General features: G+C 45.8%; 1 protein-coding gene across 1 annotated transcript in view; it reads left to right on the top strand.

The window, feature by feature from the left end:
- Positions 1-20,114, top strand: part of LOC143805912 (cytochrome P450 2C8-like) — a 110,753-nt gene that overhangs the window by 3,824 nt on the left and 86,815 nt on the right. The window contains exon 2 of the mRNA XM_077285668.1: positions 12,641-12,803. Coding sequence (XP_077141783.1) covers positions 12,641-12,803 — 163 coding nt within the window. The remainder of the gene's footprint in view (positions 1-12,640; positions 12,804-20,114) is intronic.

Below are 20,114 nucleotides of genomic sequence, written 5' to 3'. Positions count from 1 at the left end.
TCCGCCATTTAACCCTTTATTTTAGCAGCTACAGCGCTGAAATTTTGCACATACACACTACTAACATTAGTAGTGTGGAATATGCAAAAAAAAAGGGATATGAGATGGTTTACTGTATGTAAACCATGTCTCATATCCTGTCGGGTTTGTGCAGGAGAAATGAAAAGACGGCAATTGAATTACCGGCTTTTCACAGATATCGCGCTGAATGAAATCTAAATACAGAATATATATATATATATATATATATATATATGTGTCTCAATGACATATATATATATATATATATATACTGTATATATGTTTTCACGAACATTTGAGCACATAAATCCATTAGATGTCGGTTTTGCAAGCCTGCGCGAAAATCTCGCAGTACGGATGCCATACGGATTACATACGGAGGATGCCATGCGCAAAATACGCTGACACACCCTGACTACGGATCAATATTTTGGGAACATTTCTCCGTATTACGGCCGTAGTATGGACGTATAATACGTGGCGTATTGTCTTACGCCAAGTGTGACTCCGGCCTTATACTCTGTTCTGCTAGTGCAGCGCTCCATAGTCCTGGTCGTTGCAGAGATGTCATTCTTCTACCGGGGGAGTGATATTACGTCTGATGGCAATAAAAGATCTTCCTACCAGGTATCACAAATTATACACCACACTTCACACTCCAGACCACCAGGGGGAGCCTTGCTCCTATCTACTAGGGCATTCCTCACAGAAGGGTAAAACTGGTGGGCTGGATAGAAACTGAGAGAGAAGCTGACTGGACTTTGCCGAGGCAACACCTGTCAGGCAGACAGGGGGAAAGGAGGAACATCGGAACTGCAGACAGAGGGTCCCTGACAGGGGTGGGATCCTGTCAGAGGCCTAGCTAGACAGAAAGCTACAGAGCTGCGCCTGCCCCACGTGCGGCAGCATCCTAAGAAGGGACATGAAGAGAACTGTGTTGTAGAGGGTGAGAAACGAAGTCATAGCACAAGGAGATAACACCAGAAGGAGTTCTGCCCTGTAAAGGCTGCCTCCTTCTGAGGCACGTAGCCGTTGGCCGGAACACCGAGGGAGCAACTGTCTCCAAGCCTTGCTCCAGAGACCGGCAGGACAGTCAATTCCAACTTGGTTGCCCGACCTTAATACCTAAGAAGACACAGTGGCAACTTGTGGGGGTCGGGGCGTCTCTAGGGTCCCTAAAACAAGCCTCAGGCCATCAGTCATACGGGTTTGTCCTATCCACATCATCTGGGGGACAGAGAGGAAGAAATAACATCTAGAACATCTACAACAGTTGTGAGGACCTTACTGAGAAGCTCAGCAGGGAGGTACTACAACACACAGGTGCTAGAAGGAAGGCTACTGATTTCCACCTGGATAGGGGGACTCTGGATTTGCCTTCAGACTGGCTGGACTCTGCCTACCCTGTGGTCTGTACCCTGGACTGTGGATGCTGAAGCCTCCAGTAAAAAGAGACTGTAACCTTGTGTCCTCGTTATTCACTGCGCCTTACATAGTCCGCCATCACCACCTACACTTTTGGGAAGCTCTGGGGATACACTTCACCTGTGGGAAGGTATACCATCTAGCTGCCAGTACATCACCCCAGCGGACCCCTAAGCAGCGTCGGTCATCCTGACCGAATACCACAGGTGGCGTCATGAACTACCTCTTTAAAGACCTTTCCCAAAACCATAAAAACTCTATTCCATTTACTGGACGCCCCTCAAAGGGCCACAGACCGGGTCGGGCCACCGTGACATTCCCCACTGAGAACCGAAGGACCCGGTACCGAGTACCCCATTGCCCTACTCTGGGGGCGATCCACTATTGCATGGCTGGTGTACCACATGTGTGAAATGAATCACAGAAATTGCTTATACTATTTACACTGCTACTGCTGCTAATGTTTTTGCAGTGACGTCTTGACATTCCCAGAGTTGGAAGTCTAGAGCTGCGATTCACACAGTGTGCCTCACTGCTGTCTTGGGGAAAACCATTCTTAAGATAGTCTACAAGTGTGTTTCGATACTCCAGTATGTGCCACTGCAGCGCCCCAGAGTCCTGGTCGTTGCAGTACTGATGCTCCGCCGCTAAGGGGGGTGTTGGTACGTCTGATGGCACTGAAGGAGTTCACCTGACCAGGTATCACAGACACCAATACACTTCACAGTCTGGCCTCCAGGGGGAGCTAAGGGTGCTATGTATTAGGCCACTCCTCACAGTCTGGTAAAACTGGCGGTTAGATAGGAAGTTAGACAGAAGCTGACTGGGTTGGAACCAGGCAACATCCTGTGGCAGAGGGTGTTGCAGGTGAAGATTCAGGGGGGTCCCTGTCAGGGGTGGGATCCTGACAGAGGCCTAGCGAACAGAAAGAATGTTACGGGACCGCGCCTGCACTTCATTGTGGCGGTACCCCAAGAAAGGACAAGAAGCGAGGTTTATTGTGAAGAGAAACGAGATCAACGCAACAAGGAGATAACACCAGTAGGAGTCGTGCTGCAAGACCGAGGCAACATCCTACTGAGGCGCGTAGCCGGTGGCCGGAAACGCCGAGGAAGTATTGAGCTCCAAGCCTTACTTCAAACCTACGGCAGGACAGTCAGTTATAGGCGGGCTGTCTCACCTAAATCACCTAAGCAGACATAGGGGGCAACAGTTGGAGAGGGGCGACTCTAGGGTCCCGTAAGACCTCCAGGCCTACCCGTCATACGGATGCGTCCTAGCCATATCATCTGGGGGACGGAGAAGAACATCAGAATCAGTTGTGAGGGAACTTCAGAAACAGACACAACAGTTGTGAGGAGGACTATCCCGTGGTGCTAAGCAGGGAAGGACTACAACACACAAGCGCTAGAAGGTAGGCACAGATTTCCACCTGCAAAGGGAACTCTGGAGGTGCCATCGGACCGACCGGTCTCAGACAGCCCTGTTAACCGTACTCCGGATTGAGGATCCTGAAGCCTTCAGTAAAGAGGTAAAGAGACTGCAACCTGGTGTCCTCGTTATTCATCGCGACCTGCACCACACCACAACATTCTCCACTTTCACTGGACGCCCCTCAGCAGGGTCACGGACCGGGTCTAGCCACCGTGACACTCCCAGAACTGGGACAGAGAGGCCCGGTAGCGGCTACCCCTCGGCCCTGCGGCAGTGGGGCGCTCCACCACCCTTTCCAGGGGGGAAGCATCTGGCACAATTTACTCTTGTACTGTGGATCTAACAGAGTGGCAACCCAGTAGTCAGCACTATTTCTAATCGTAACAATACAGGCATCATGTTGCAGATAGGGTAGCAAGAAGGTGCTCATTTGTTGGGTGCTTTCATGAGGTCCAAGTCCATGGTGTGTTGGTGGCAGGGTAACACTCAATCTTGCTTCCTCCATGCCCTCATGCACAACAGAGAGGGGATCATTATCCTCTTCATCTCCTGGCTGTTGCACGGCCATCACCTATTTCTCCTCATCCTCAATTTGTTCCTTGACACATATACCTACACTAAAAGGTTGTCTGGTACCATGAGCTCCCCTCACTCACTGTAATCAATCTTCCATGGCAACTGCCTGTGCGATGACAGTCCAGAACTTAGAGATATTGTTATCTGTTCCGCATCCTCCTCTGCTTCCAACTCTTCCTCTGGGACCACCACCTCCTCATGTGCTCCAGCATGTAGGTGACCGGAGTATGGATGCTGATGATGGCATTGTCAGGACTAACCATCTTAGTAGCCATTTGGAAATTGTGCAAAAGGGTGCAGAGATCCTTCATCTGTGCCTACTCCGCAAGTGTGATTTTCACCACGTCTGTACTGTGTTGGACCATGCTATGCAAAAGGACATACTGCAACAGGGCTCATCGCTGCTGCCTCAGTTGCTGCAAAATGTGCAGAGTGGAATTCCATCATGTCGGAACATTGCAAATCAAACAGATAACCGATAGGCGGAAATATCTCTGTAACAATGTAAGTCGATGACCCTAGGGGTGCGCCCGTCGGTGGTGAGTACACAGCGACTGTGCTTTCTGCAGCAGTGTATCCAGGTCAGGATAGTGGCAGCAAAATTGCTGTACCACCAGGCTGAGTACATGAGCCATGCAAGGCTCATATATGAGGTTGGCCTGGCGTTGGGACACCAATAGGTTTGCATCGTTATCCACATGGCCTTCCCTGTCTCTAGGCTCAGTGGAGACATCCACTGCTCTAACTCAGCCTGGATAGCTGTCCATGACTCTTGAGCTGTGTGACTGTGATCTACAATGCATATTAGTTTTAACACTGCCTATTTGCGGTGAGCACTGGTTGTGCAGTATGGAGATGGGAGGGGATTCTATCTACCTATATCTATAGAGGTTTGTCCAGCAAGCCTTGGGGATTCCAAGACTTGTGGAGCAGCCCCTTTGCTCACCTGGCCCCACAGCCACCAGAGTCACCCAGTGCCCAGTCAGCGAGATGTAATGCCCCTGCCAGTGTTTGCTCATCTCTATGTCAGTGGTGACATGCACCCTGGTAGCCAAAGATTTTTTCAGAGAATGGTTGATATTTTCTGTGACATGCTCGTGTAGCCCAGGCACAGTTTTGTTATATAAGTAATTGTGTCTGGTCAACTAGTGCTGGAGGGTTGTAATGGCCATCAACTTTGGGAAAACATCTGTATCCACCAGGCGGAAAGGCAGCATTTCCGTGGACAACAGATTGGAGATGGTGTAATTCAAGCTCTTAGCTTTGGCATGTGTGGGAGGAAACATTCTTTTATGTGACCAAAGGATGGCAGCTGTGCTGAGAGGATGGAGTAGGGTGTATATGACAAACTGCTGGACTGTAAGTGAGGTGCAGGCGGAGATGTTATGGTGGATTGAGAAAGATGTGTTGTGCTTGGTGACACCAAAACAGCAGGCAGGTCCACTTCCGTAACAGCTGACAGGCTCTCACTCACCACAACTTTAGGGGGTAAACAAGTGGAGTTTCTGCAGTCAGAGACCTGTGAGAGAACACTTGGCATGGTGAAGGAAGAGGAAAAAGCTGCAGATTTGGCTGATGGGATGGCCAATGGTTGGCGAGGCCCGCTAGTCCGCATTTTAGAGCAGTGATATTCCCAGACTAATGCATCTGATTCCCCATTGCAACACAGTTTTGTTGAAAAGAATTCAGATTAGTAAATAGGGCATCCTGACAGAGCACCAGTATTAAGCCTACCAATTTTTAAGAGCAAATGGGGCCTTCTAACTCCTCACTTCAACACAGTTTCATCGCAAACAATTTGGTATAGCAAATAGGACCTCCTGGCTGAGGCTGAACCCCAATATGAGGCCTAACAATTTTTAAGAGGAAATGGGGCCTCTGATTCATCACTGCAGTGCAGTTTTTTCCCAAATGATTTGGATAAGCAAATAGAGCCTCCTGGCTGAACCCATATATTAGGCCCAACATTAGGCCTCCTGATTCCTTACTGGAGCACAGTTTTATCACAAACAATTTGGATTGGCAAATAGAGCCTCCTGGCTGAAACCCCAATATTAGTCCTAATGATTTTCAGGAACAAATAGGGCCTCCTGATTCCTCACTGCAACACAGTTTTATCCCAAGCGATTTAGAATAGCAAATATGGCCTCCTGGCTGAACACCTATTTTATACCTAACTGTTTTGATGAGTAAGTGGGGCCTCATGATTCCTCACTGCAACACAAGTTTATCACAAAATATGGCCTCCTGTTGTAACCCCTGTATTAGGCCTAATTATTTCTAAGAGGAAATAAGACCTCCTGATTCCTCACTGCAACAGTTTTACTACAAAGAATTTAGATTTGCAAATAGGGCCTCCTGACTGAACCCCAATCTTATTCCTAACAATTTTTAAGAGGAAATGGTGCCTCCTGTGTTATGGTTCTCAATGGCAAGAGAACATAGCCCAGCAAAACATAAGTACTAGCTCTTGGAAGGATGGAAACTAAACTGACCATGAACTAAACCTGCCGCACAACTAACAGTAGCCGGGTAGCGTTGCCTACGTTTTTTATCCCTAGACGCCCAGCGCCGGCCGGAGGACTAACTAATCCTGGCAGAGGAAAATATAGTCCTGGCTCACCTCTAGAGAAGTTTCCCCGATAGGCAGACAGAGGCCCCCACATATATTGGCGGTGATTTTAGATGAAATGACAAACGTAGTATGAAAATAGGTTTAGCAAAATTGAGGTCCGCTTACTAGATAGCAGGAAGACAGAAAGGGCACTTTCATGGTCAGCTGAAAACCCTATCAAAATACCATCCTGAAATTACTTTAAGACTCTAGTATTAACTCATAACATCAGAGTGGCAATTTCAGATCACAAGAGCTTTCCAGACACAGAAACGAAACTACAGCTGTGAACTGGAACAAAATGCAAAAACAAACGAGGACTAAAGTCCAACTTAGCTGGGAGTTGTCTAGCAGCAGGAACATGCACAGAAAGGCTTCTGATTACAATGTTGACCGGCATGGAAGTGACAGAGGAGCAAGGTTAAATAGCGACTCCCACATCCTGATGGAAACAGGTGAACAGAGGGGATGATGCACACCAGTTCAATTCCACCAGTGGCCACCGGGGGAGCCCAAAATCCAATTTCACAACAGTACCCCCCCCTCAAGGAGGGGGCACCGAACCCTCACCAGAACCACCAGGGCGATCAGGATGAGCCCTATGAAAGGCACGGACCAGATCGGAGGCATGAACATCAGAGGCAGTCACCCAAGAATTATCCTCCTGACCGTATCCCTTCCATTTGACCAGATACTGGAGTTTCCGTCTGGAAACACGGGAGTCCAAGATTTTTTCCACAACGTACTCCAACTCGCCCTCAACCAACACCGGAGCAGGAGGCTCAACGGAAGGCACAACCGGTACCTCATACCTGCGCAACAATGACCGATGAAAAACATTATGAATAGAAAAAGATGCAGGGAGGTCCAAACGGAAGGACACAGGGTTAAGAATCTCCAATATCTTGTACGGGCCGATGAACCGAGGCTTAAACTTAGGAGAAGAAACCCTCATAGGGACAAAACGAGAAGACAACCACACCAAGTCCCCAACACAAAGCCGAGGACCAACCCGACGCCGGCGGTTGGCAAAAAGCTGAGTCTTCTCCTGGGACAACTTCAAATTGTCCACTACCTGCCCCCAAATCTGATGCAACCTCTCCACCACAGCATCCACTCCAGGACAATCCGAAGATTCCACCTGACCAGAAGAAAATCGAGGATGAAACCCCGAATTACAGAAAAAAGGAGACACCAAGGTGGCAGAGCTGGCCCGATTATTGAGGGCAAACTCCGCTAAAGGCAAAAAAGCAACCCAATCATCCTGATCTGCAGACACAAAACACCTCAAATATGTCTCCAAGGTCTGATTCGTCCGCTCGGTCTGGCCATTAGTCTGAGGATGGAAAGCAGACGAGAAAGACAAATCTATGCCCATCCTAGCACAGAATGCTCGCCAAAATCTAGACACGAATTGGGTTCCTCTGTCAGAAACGATATTCTCCGGAATACCATGCAAACGGACCACATTTTGAAAAAACAGAGGAACCAACTCGGAAGAAGGCGGCAACTTAGGCAGGGGAACCAAATGGACCATCTTAGAGAAACGGTCACACACCACCCAGATGACAGACATCTTCTGAGAAACAGGAAGATCCGAAATAAAATCCATCGAGATGTGCGTCCAGGGCCTCTTCGGGATAGGCAAGGGCAACAACAATCCACTAGCCCGAGAACAACAAGGCTTGGCCCGAGCACAAACGTCACAAGACTGCACAAAGCCTCGCACATCTCGAGACAGGGAAGGCCACCAGAAGGACCTTGCCACCAAATCCCTGGTACCAAAGATTCCAGGATGACCTGTCAACGCAGAAGAATGAACCTCAGAAATGACTTTACTGGTCCAATCATCAGGAACAAACAGTCTACCAGGTGGGCAACGATCAGGTCTATCCGCCTGAAACTCCTGCAAGGCCCGCCGCAGGTCTGGAGAAACGGCAGACAATATCACTCCATCCTTAAGGATACCTGTAGGTTCACAGTTACCAGGGGAGTCAGGCTCAAAACTCCTAGAAAGGGCATCCGCCTTAACATTCTTAGAACCCGGCAGGTAGGACACCACAAAATTAAACCGAGAGAAAAACAACGACCAGCGCGCCTGTCTAGGATTCAGGCGTCTGGCGGACTCAAGATAAATTAGATTTTTGTGGTCAGTCAATACCACCACCTGATGTCTAGCCCCCTCAAGCCAATGACGCCACTCCTCAAAAGCCCACTTCATGGCCAAAAGCTCCCGATTCCCAACATCATAATTCCGCTCGGCGGGCGAAAATTTACGCGAGAAAAAGGCACAAGGTCTCATCACGGAACAATCGGAACTTCTCTGCGACAAAACTGCCCCAGCTCCGATTTCAGAAGCGTCGACCTCAACCTGAAAAGGAAGAGCAACATCAGGCTGACGCAACACAGGGGCGGAAGAAAAGCGGCGCTTAAGCTCCCGAAAGGCCTCCACAGCAGCAGGGGACCAATCAGCAACATCAGCACCCTTCTTAGTCAAATCAGTCAATGGTTTAACAACATCAGAAAAACCAGCAATAAATCGACGATAAAAGTTAGCAAAGCCCAAAAATTTCTGAAGACTCTTAAGAGAAGAGGGTTGCGTCCAATCACAAATAGCCTGAACCTTGACAGGATCCATCTCGATGGAAGAGGGGGAAAAAATATATCCCAAAAAGGAAATCTTTTGAACCCCAAAAACGCACTTAGAACCCTTCACACACAAGGAATTAGACCGCAAAACCTGAAAAACCCTCCTGACCTGCTGGACATGAGAGTCCCAGTCATCCAAAAAAATCAAAATATCATCCAGATACACAATCATAAATTTATCCAAATAATCACGGAAAATGTCATGCATAAAGGACTGAAAGACTGAAGGGGCATTTGAAAGACCAAAAGGCATCACCAAATACTCAAAGTGGCCCTCGGGCGTATTAAATGCGGTCTTCCACTCATCCCCCTGCTTAATTCGCACCAAATTATACGCCCCACGGAGATCTATCTTAGAGAACCACTTGGCCCCCTTTATGCGAGCAAACAAATCAGTCAGCAGTGGCAACGGATATTGATATTTAACCGTGATTTTATTCAAAAGCCGATAATCAATACACGGTCTCAAAGAGCCATCTTTCTTAGCCACAAAGAAAAAACCGGCTCCTAAGGGAGATGACGAAGGACGAATATGTCCCTTTTCCAAGGACTCCTTTATATATTCTCGCATAGCAGCATGTTCAGGCACAGACAGATTAAATAAATGACCCTTAGGGTATTTACTACCCGGAATCAAATCTATGGCACAATCGCACTCCCGGTGCGGAGGTAATGAACCAAGCTTAGGTTCTTCAAAAACGTCACGATATTCAGTCAAGAATTCAGGAATCTCAGAGGGAATAGATGATGAAATGGAAACCACAGGTACGTCCCCATGCGTCCCCTTACATCCCCAGCTTAACACAGACATAGCTTTCCAGTCAAGGACTGGGTTATGAGATTGCAGCCATGGCAATCCAAGCACCAACACATCATGTAGGTTATACAGCACAAGAAAGCGAATAATCTCCTGATGATCCGGATTAATCCGCATAGTTACTTGTGTCCAGTATTGTGGTTTATTACTAGCCAATGGGGTGGAGTCAATCCCCTTCAGGGGTATAGGAGTTTCAAGAGGCTCCAAATCATACCCACAGCGTTTGGCAAAGGACCAATCCATAAGACTCAAAGCGGCGCCAGAGTCGACATAGGCATCCGCGGTAATAGATGATAAAGAACAAATCAGGGTCACAGATAGAATAAACTTAGACTGTAAAGTGCCAATTGAAACAGACTTATCAAGCTTCTTAGTACGCTTAGAGCATGCTGATATAACATGAGTTGAATCACCGCAATAGAAGCACAACCCATTTTTTCGTCTTAAATTCTGCCGTTCACTTCTGGACAGAATTCTATCACATTGCATATTCTCTGGCGTCTTCTCAGTAGACACCGCCAAATGGTGCACAGGTTTGCGCTCCCGCAGACGCCTATCGATCTGGATAGCCATTGTCATGGACTCATTCAGACCCGCAGGCACAGGGAACCCCACCATAACATCCTTAATGGCATCAGAGAGACCCTCTCTGAAATTCGCCGCCAGGGCGCACTCATTCCACTGAGTAAGCACAGCCCATTTACGGAATTTCTGGCAGTATATTTCAGCTTCGTCTTGCCCCTGAGATAGGGACATCAAGGCCTTTTCCGCCTGAAGCTCTAACTGAGGTTCCTCATAAAGCAACCCCAAGGCCAGAAAAAACCACATTGAGCAACGCAGGATCCCCTGGAGCCAATGCAAAAGCCCAATCCTGAGGGTCGCCCCGGAGCAAGGAAATCACAATCCTGACCTGCTGAGCAGGATCTCCAGCAGAGCGAGATTTCAGGGACAAAAACAACTTGCAATTATTTTTGAAATTTTGAAAGCAAGATCTATTCCCCGAGAAAAATTCAGGCAAAGGAATTCTAGGTTCAGATATAGGAACATGAACAACAAAATCTTGTAAATTTTGAACTTTCGTGGTGAGATTATTCAAACCTGCAGCTAAACTCTGAATATCCATTTTAAACAGGTGAACACAGAGCCATTCCAGGATTAGAAGGAGAGAGAGAGAGAGAAAGGCTGCAATATAGGCAGACTTGCAAGAGATTCAATTACAAGCACACTCAGAACTGAAGGGAAGGGGGAAAAAAAAAAAAAATCTTCAGCAGACTTCTCTTTTCTCTCCTTTCTCTGTCAATTAATTTAACCTTTTTTTTTTGGGCCGGTCAAACTGTTATGGTTCTCAATGGCAAGAGAACATAGCCCAGCAAAACATAAGTACTAGCTCTTGGAAGGATGGAAACTAAACTGACCATGAACTAAACCTGCCGCACAACTAACAGTAGCCGGGTAGCGTTGCCTACGTTTTTTATCCCTAGACGCCCAGTGCCGGCCGGAGGACTAACTAATCCTGGCAGAGGAAAATATAGTCCTGGCTCACCTCTAGAGAAATTTCCCCGATAGGCAGACAGAGGCCCCCACATATATTGGCGGTGATTTTAGATGAAATGACAAACGTAGTATGAAAATAGGTTTAGCAAAATTGAGGTCCGCTTACTAGATAGCAGGAAGACAGAAAGGGCACTTTCATGGTCAGCTGAAAACCCTATCAAAATACCATCCTGAAATTACTTTAAGACTCTAGTATTAACTCATAACATCAGAGTGGCAATTTCAGATCACAAGAGCTTTCCAGACACAGAAACGAAACTACAGCAGTGAACTGGAACAAAATGCAAAAACAAACGAGGACTAAAGTCCAACTTAGCTGGGAGTTGTCTAGCAGCAGGAACATGCACAGAAAGGCTTCTGATTACAATGTTGACCGGCATGGAAGTGACAGAGGAGCAAGGTTAAATAGCGACTCCCACATCCTGATGGAAACAGGTGAACAGAGGGGATGATGCACACCAGTTCAATTCCACCAGTGGCCACCGGGGGAGCCCAAAATCCAATTTCACAACACTCCTGATTCCTCATTGCAACACAGATTTATCCCAAATGAGTTAGATTAGCAAATAGGACCCCCATATTAGGCCTAAATATTTTAATGAGTAATTGGGGCCTCCTGATGCCTTACTGCAACACAGTTTTTGCCCAATCGATTTGGATTAGCACAATATAGTTACATGCTGGAATATTGATTTCAGACAGGTCAGGATCCTATCTTGCTAACTCACAACTTCACCTGCAGCAGCAGAAGGAGCAGCCTCTCTGCACTGTTACAATGAGAGAATAGTGTCAGCAAAACAAGATGTCCGCCTTTTAAATATACAGGGACATGTGACTTTGGTAGCCAATGACAGAAGACTTTGTATCATGATGTTGTGGATGGTTTCTGCTTTCTGACTGGCTGCCGGACTGGACATACATTAAGTTATTAAAGAACAAAAAAAAAGGAAAATTCAATTTTGCTGCTCCTTTGATCTAGACACACCCCCTCCCCTCATAAAACACGTTCCCCCTGTTCATCATACAGCACCACCATCCTAGCCAAAGTCAAATCAAAAGCATTAGTGGAAACGCGATCATTTCCGATCTGTGACCGAATATTGCCGGCTTTGCGGAAAATGCTCAGGAAACCGAACACGAATCCAAATTTTTATTTCTTAGATTTGTTTAATTTTCTTGTAAAAGGAAAGTGGGGGCTTGTGACTTCAACTTCAATATACCATATGTGCTGTGTATAAGCATATGTCGCTGAAGAAATTGAGTGGTTTCCATTTTTATGTCATTTGCAGATTATTAATATGTCTGTCAATTCGATGATTTTCAGAACTCTTCCTTGTTTCTTGTTTCAATGTTGAGGAGCGTATCTCTCTCTCTCTATCTTTCTCACTCTCACTCTCTCTTTCTCTTTCTGGGTCTTTTTCTCTCTATATACAGTACAGTACATATAGAAGCATACTGTATATACACATTTCTCAACATTAAAATTAAAAACCTACAAAATTTAGCTCATGTGAAAATAGCCAGTTACATGTGTCATTTTTTTTTCACAGCTCAGCCAGACATATGGACCTGTCTATACCATCTACTTAGCAAACTATCGGTTAATAATACTAATTGGCTACGATGCCGTGAAGGAAGCATTGGTGGACTACAGTGATGCGTTTAGTGATAGAGGAGACACAGGATTTGGAGAATTTTTTTTAAAGGAGTCTGGTAAGTGACAACCAGAATATTTAATCAGAAAATGACCGGGAATATAATCGAGATGTTCATGTTACATGGATTGTTTCAAAAATTGTCATTTTAAATCACAATCAGTAGTCAAAAATAAATGAATAGAAATCTTGAAATGTTCACACCGGCCACTGGAATATTCTACACTCATATTTCCTGTTATTTTCAGGAATTTTACATGTACATTAACAGCAATAGACTGATTCAGACCCTCTCCTTTGAAGCATCTAATGAGCTGGTGCAAAGGGGTAAAAGTAGGTCAGCTGTCACATCCCCTGTCGTGAATAGCGGACCTAGTCATAAAAGATGTGTATATAGAGGTGAAAACTGTTATTGCAAATCCATTTGTAATGATAATGAGACTGCTGAAAAGGCTTCCCTAAGTAACAGAATGTACAAATCTAAAATAACCACAGCCACAGAGGACAGTTTGAAAATTGAAAGATTTATAAAAATTGAAAGATATATATATATATATATATATATACATATACATAGTCATGGCCAAAAGTATTCACACCCCTGCAATTCTGTCAGATAATACTCAGTTTCTTCCTGAAAATGATTGCAAACACAAATTCTCTGGTATAATTATCTTCATTTAATTTGTCTTAAATGAAAAAACACAAAAAGAATTGTCCTAAAGCCAAATTGGATATAATTCCACACCAAACATAAAAAAGGGGGTGGACAAAAGTATTGGCGCTGTTCGAAAAATCATGTGATGCTTCTCTAATTTGTGTAATTAACAGCACCTGTAACTTACCTGTGGCACCTAACAGGTGTTGGCAATAACTAAATCACACGTGCAGGCAGTTGACATGGATTAAAGTTGACTCAACCTCTGTCCTGTGTCCTTGTGTGTACCACATTGAGCATGGAGAAAAGAAAGAAGAGCAAAGAACTGTCTGAGGACTTGAGAAACCAAATTGTGAGGAAGCATGAGCAATCTCAAGGCTACAAGTCCATCTCCAAAGACCTGAATGTTCCTGTGTCTACCGTGCGCAGTGTCATCAAGAAGTTTCAAGCCCATGGCACTGTGGCTAACCTCCCTAGATGTGGACGGAAAAGAAAAATTGACAAGAGATTTCAATGCAAGATTGTGCGGATGTTGGATAAAGAACCTCGACTAACATCCAAACAAGTTCAAGCTGTACTGCAGTCCGAGGGTACAACAGTGTCAACCCGTACTATCCGTCGGCATCTGTATGAAAAGGGACTGTATGGTAGGAGACCCAGGAAGACCCCACTTCTTATCCTGAGACATAAAAAAGCCAGGCTGGAGTTTGCCAAAACTTACCTGAAAAAGCCTAAAACATTTTGGAAGAATGTTCTCTGGTCAGATGAAACAAAAGTAGAGCTTTTCAGGCAAAGGCATCAACATAGAGTTTACATGAGAAAAAAAAGAGGCATTCAAAGAAAAGAACACGGTCCCTACAGTCAAACATGGCGGAGGTTCCCTGATGTTTTGGGGTTGCTTTGCTGCCTCTGGCACTGGACTGCTTGACCGTGTGCATGGCATTATGAAGTCTGAAGACTACCAACAAATTTTGCAGCATAATGTAGGGCCCAGTGTGAGAAAGCTGGGTCTCCCTCAGAGGTCATGGGTCTTCCAGCAGGACAATGACCCAAAACACCAATTCTTTGGTATTATTATCTTCATTTAATTTGTCTTAAATGAAAAAACACAAAAGAGAATGAAGCAAAAAGCATAACATTGATCATTTCACACAAAACTCCAAAAATGGGCCAGACAAAAGTATTAGCACCCTCAGCCTAACTTGGTTGCACAACCTTTAGCCAAAATAACTGCGACCAACTGCTTCCGGTAACCATCAATGAGTTTTTTACAATGCTCTGCTGGAATTTTAGACCATTCTTCTTTGGCAAACTGCTCCAGGTCCCTGATATTTGAAGGGTGCCTTCTCCAAACTGCCATTTTTAGATCTCTCCACAGGTGTTCTATGGGATTGAGGTCTGGACTCATTGCTGGCCACCTTAGAAGTCTCCAGTGCTTTCTCTCAAACCATTTTCTAGTGTTTTTTGAAGTGTGTTTTGGGTCATTGTCCTGCTGGAAGACCCATGACCTCTGAGGGAGACCCAGATTTCTCACACTGGGCCCTACATTATGCTGCAAAATTTGTTGGTAGTCTTCAGACTTCATAATGCCATGCACACAGTCAAGCAGTCCAGTGCCAGAGGCAGCAAAGCAACCTCAAAACATCAGGGAACCTCCGCCATGTTTGACTGTAGGGACAGTGTTCTTTTCTTTGAATGCCTCTTTTTTTTCTCCTGTAAACTCTATGTTGATGCCTTTGCCCAAAAAGCTCTACTTTTGTTTCATCTGACCAGAGAACATTCTTCCAAAACATTTTAGGCTTTTTCAGGTAAGTTTTGGCAAACTCCAGCCTGGCTTTTTTATGTCTCAGGGTAAGAAGTGGGGTCTTCCTGGGTCTCCTACCATACAGTCCCTTTTTCATTCAGACGCCGACGGATAGTACTGGTTGACACTGTTGTACTCTCGGACTGCAGGACAGCTTGAACTTGTTTGGATGTTAGTCGAGGTTCTTTATCCAACATCCGCACAATATTGCGTTGAAATCTCTTGTCAATTTTTATTTTCCATCCACATCTAGGGAGGTTAGCCACAGTGCCATGGGCTTGAAACTTCTTGATGACACTGCGCACGGTAGACACAGGAACACTCAGGTCTTTGGAGATGGACTTGTAGCCTTGAGATTGCTCATTCTTCCTCACAATTTGGTTTCTCAAGTCCTCAGACAGTTCTTTGGTCTTCTTTCTTTTCTCCATGCTCAATGTGGTACACACAAGAACACAGGACAGAGGTTGAGTCAACTTTAATCCATGTCAACTGGCTGCAAGTGTGATTTAATTATTGCCAACACCTGTTAGGTGCCACAGGAACAGTTACAGGTGCTGTTAATTACACAAATTAGAGAAGCGTCACATGATTTTTCGAACAGCGCCCATACTTTTGTCCACCCCCTTTTTTATGTTCGGTGTGGAATTATATCCAATTTGGCTTTAGGACAATTCTTTTTGTGTTTTTTCATTTAAGACAAATTAAATGAAGATAATAATACCAAAGAATTTGTGTTTGCAATCATTTTCAGGAAGAAACTGAGTATTATCTGACAGAATTGCAGGGGTGTGAATACTTTTGGCCATGTCTGTATACATACCGTATATACTCGAGTATAAGCCGAGATTTTCAGCCCAAATTTTTGGGCTGAAAGTGCCCCTCTCGGCTTATACTCGAGTCACGGTCTGTGGCAGGGTCGGCGGGTGAGGGGGAGAGGGCGCTGAGGCATACTCACCTAGTCCCGGCGATCCTGACGCTCCCCCTGCCCGTCACACTGTCTTCGGGTGCCGCAGCTCTTCCCCTGTTCAGTGGTCACGTGGGACCACTCATTAGAGAAATGACTATGGACTCAACTCCCATAGGGGCGGAGCCGCCTATTCATTTCTCTAATCAGCGGTGCCGGTGACTGCTGACAGAGGAAGAGGCTGCGGCACCAAAGACCAGCTGTCCGCGGGAAGGAGCGGGACGCCGGGAGCAGGTAAGTATGTCATATTCACCTGTCCGCGTTCCACACGCCGGGCGCCGCTCTGTCTTCCCAGCGTCTCTCCGCACTGACTGTGCAGGTCAGAGGGCGCGATGACGCATATAGTGTGCGCGCCGCCCTCTGCCTGATCAGTCAGTGCGCTGAGTGCAGAGAGACGCCGGGACAGGACGCCGAGGAGCTGCAAGCAAGAGAGGTGAGTATGTGTTTTATTATTTTTATTGCAGCAGCAGCAGCACAGCTTTCTATGGCACATCTATGGGGCAATAATGAACGGTGCAGAGCATATAGGGCACAGCTATGGGGCAATAATGAACGGTGCAGAGCACTATATGGCACAGCTATGGGGCAATAATGAACGGTGCAGAGCACTATGTGGCACATCTATGGGGCAATAATGAATGGTGCAGAGCACCATATGGCATAGCTATGGGGCAATAATGAACGGTGCAGAGCACTATATGGCACAGCTATGGGGCAATAATGAACGGTGCAGAGCACTATATGGCACAGCTATGGGGCAATTATGAACGGTGCAGAGCACTATATGGCACAGCTATGGGGCAATAATGAACGGTGCAGAGCACTATATGGCACAGCTATGGGGCAATAATGAACGGTGCAGAGCACTATATGGCACAGCTATGGGGCAATAATGAACGGTGCAGAGCACTATATGGCACAGCTTTCTATGGTACAGCTATGGGGCAATAATGAATGGTGCAGAGCACTATATGGCACAGCTATGGGGCCATAATGAACGGTATGGAGCATCTATTTTTATTTTTGAAATTCACCGGTAGCTGCTGCATTTTCCACCCTAGGCTTATACTCGAGTCAATAAGTTTTCCCAGTTTTTTGTGGCAAAATTAGGGGGGTCGGCTTATACTCGGGTCGGCTTATACTCGAGTATATACGGTATATATATATACCATATATATATATATATATATATATATATATATATATATATATATATATATATATATATAATTTCATGTCAAATATTGAGAAAAACATGCTTATGTGTATTTTTATATATTGTGTGTCAAACTCTGATTTCAACTATATATATACAGCATATATACTGTATATATATATATATATATATATATATATATATATATATATATATATATATATATATATATAAATAATCAAATGGGTTAGAAACCGCGCTTAAGGAGAAAAAATAATTAATGATAATGGAATAATCCAAAGAACGGTATTAGCGACAATCAAATAGTAGAAATACAATCACTTACTGAACTGCCCACATCGTCAATTTGCAATCATATCACCGAAAAGACAACTGTGGCTGCCAGCTTACCTAGGTGTGTGAAGTGCTGTGGCATGCTGATTGCAGGCTGCAGGTACCCGGGGCTGCGGCCCTGTCTGTGTCAGGCGATGAAGCACTACTTGCGGCGCACTACTGGAGGTATGTTCGTCTGATTGTCCGGGGTTGCGGCACTGGCTGTGCCGGATGGTGGAGCACACTTGTGGGACCAGGGGCGCTCCGGCCGGTAGCGCTTCCCGGAATACCACGAGGAATGAAAAAGATGGCTGGTAGGCTCCTCCTACCAGTGACGTCACTTGCAGTATGGATCGCCGAAGTGCTCAAAAAAGGGAGAGGGGAACTAACCGACACGTTTCGAAGAGGCTAAGCTCTTCTTCATCAGGGTTACCGCTATCCCTACCCTCCCTGTCATATATGCACAGCCATACCTGCGTCCCACCCATCCTATTAACTCCGAACTACCCAACCAGAATCAATATCAATATCTGTCATGTCGGACGCTGTTCAGACCAGGTCATCCGACAGACAGCGGTAGTTCCGCTTTTGACCACTATTTGCTCATTGGCGTCGGCTAGATTTTGTCTAGCTGTTCCGGGGTTAATTTACCTGATCCTCGGATTGGAGGCTGGGCCATGCCCATTGCCTTTTTATAGTTCTCCTGATCATTGGGTGTCACCGATTATAGCTTCTGTCTTGCGCATTTGTTATCTCGGTCTGGAGTGGAGAGCTGGTCGTTGGAGTATCGTTGCTGGTGGTGTATTTTCCCTTGTCTTATTTACTCCTTCCTATATTTGTGTTTATTTTGCCCTGCACATTTATAGTGTATTCCTGAGTGACTGCAGCGTGATGTATATTTTCCTTTATCCTTGTCTGTGCTAACTGTGGGTACTGGTGTATTGCATTCACTGGGTGGAGGGCGAAGGTTTCCAGCTCAGGGTTGTATCAGGAGGCAGGGTGAGGTTCGAGGCCTGAACATGCACACCATCAGTGTAAACTTCAGGTAGAGGGCCAGTCAGTATTTCCCTAGTCTTAGGGAAATTGCAGGGGCCCGGGTTATAAGCTCTCACCCACCTAGTCTCTCCGTGACATTATAATCGGCCAACATTATTTCCATGGATCCCATGATTTCCATAAACCGCCAGTTGAGGGTGCTGTTCCTACAGGTCACTGAGTTGAGGGGGGCAGTGCAGCAACAGGGAATAGCAGTATCTAATGTGCAAACCGTTCTTACAGATAAAGTTGCTGAACCTAAGTATCCGTTGCCTGAAAAATTTGCTGGGGAACGCAGTAAATTTGTTACTTTTCGTGAGGCTTGCAAACTATATTTTTGGATGCGTCTGACTTCCTCCGGTAATGAGGCTCAGCGTGTGGGCCTGGTGTTGACATTATTAAGCGGGGATCCCCAAGCATGGGCGTTTTCTTTGCCATCTGATTCTACTGCATTTGACTCTCTGGAGAGTTTTTTTTCTGCACTTGGAAACATCTACGACGAGCCTGACAGAATGGCTCTAGCAGAATCTAAGATATGCACTATTTGCCAGGGGGAGCGAGTAGCAGAGGATTACTGTTCTGAATTCCGCCGCTGGGCGGTCGACACTCAGTGGAATGATTCCCTGCTGCGGAGTCATTTTATTCATGGAGTTTCTGACAGGGTTAAAAAAGCCCTCCTGATGTACGAGACTCCTACTTCACTAGATTCCGCTATGAGTCTTGTTATCCGTATTGATCGCCGTTTGCGTCTGGGAGAGCATGTGACGTCATCTGTGGGAGGAGGTTTGGGTTTACGTGAGGTTGCTGCAGGTGAGCCCACGGAACCTATGCAAATTGCAGGGGTATCACATGTTAAGCACCAGGCTTCTGTACATGGGAGGCAGGGAGCCTGCTTTTTCTGTGGTAAAACTGGTCATTTTATTAATATCTGTCCTCTGCTGTCAAAGAAAAATGCAACGGCGGAAAGACTTCTAAACTCAAAGGGTGTGGAGGAGTCAGGGCCGGTTTTAGGCAAAGTGGGGCCCTAGGCAAAAGTTTAAAATGGGGCCCCAAATGCTAACAAATTGCACCAACAAACAGAAACATTTTGGTTGTAGCTACATGCGCTGATTTCAGACCACTAAACGAGTGTGATCAACAATATTGAAGTCATTCGCCACTTGTTTCCCAGCCTCTTTACACTGGCTGAGGAACAATGATGGGGACAGAATGATCACTAGTAAATCAATCTGTCCCCATACAGTATCATCTTGGCAGCATATCTGCAGTTTTAACTGGGCGATGTGCTGATGAGAACAATGATTTTTGTTCCGGCATAAAATGTACATACATACACCGTACATACACACAGATACACATACCGTACATACATACAGATACACATACACGTACTGTACATACACACATACAGTTATATAC

The sequence above is a fragment of the Ranitomeya variabilis genome, chromosome 2 (genome assembly GCF_051348905.1).
Source record: "Ranitomeya variabilis isolate aRanVar5 chromosome 2, aRanVar5.hap1, whole genome shotgun sequence".
In the NCBI taxonomy this organism is placed as follows: Eukaryota; Metazoa; Chordata; class Amphibia; order Anura; family Dendrobatidae; genus Ranitomeya; species Ranitomeya variabilis.
Note: the sequence above shows the minus strand (reverse complement) of the source record. Positions and strands in the feature narration are given on the sequence as shown.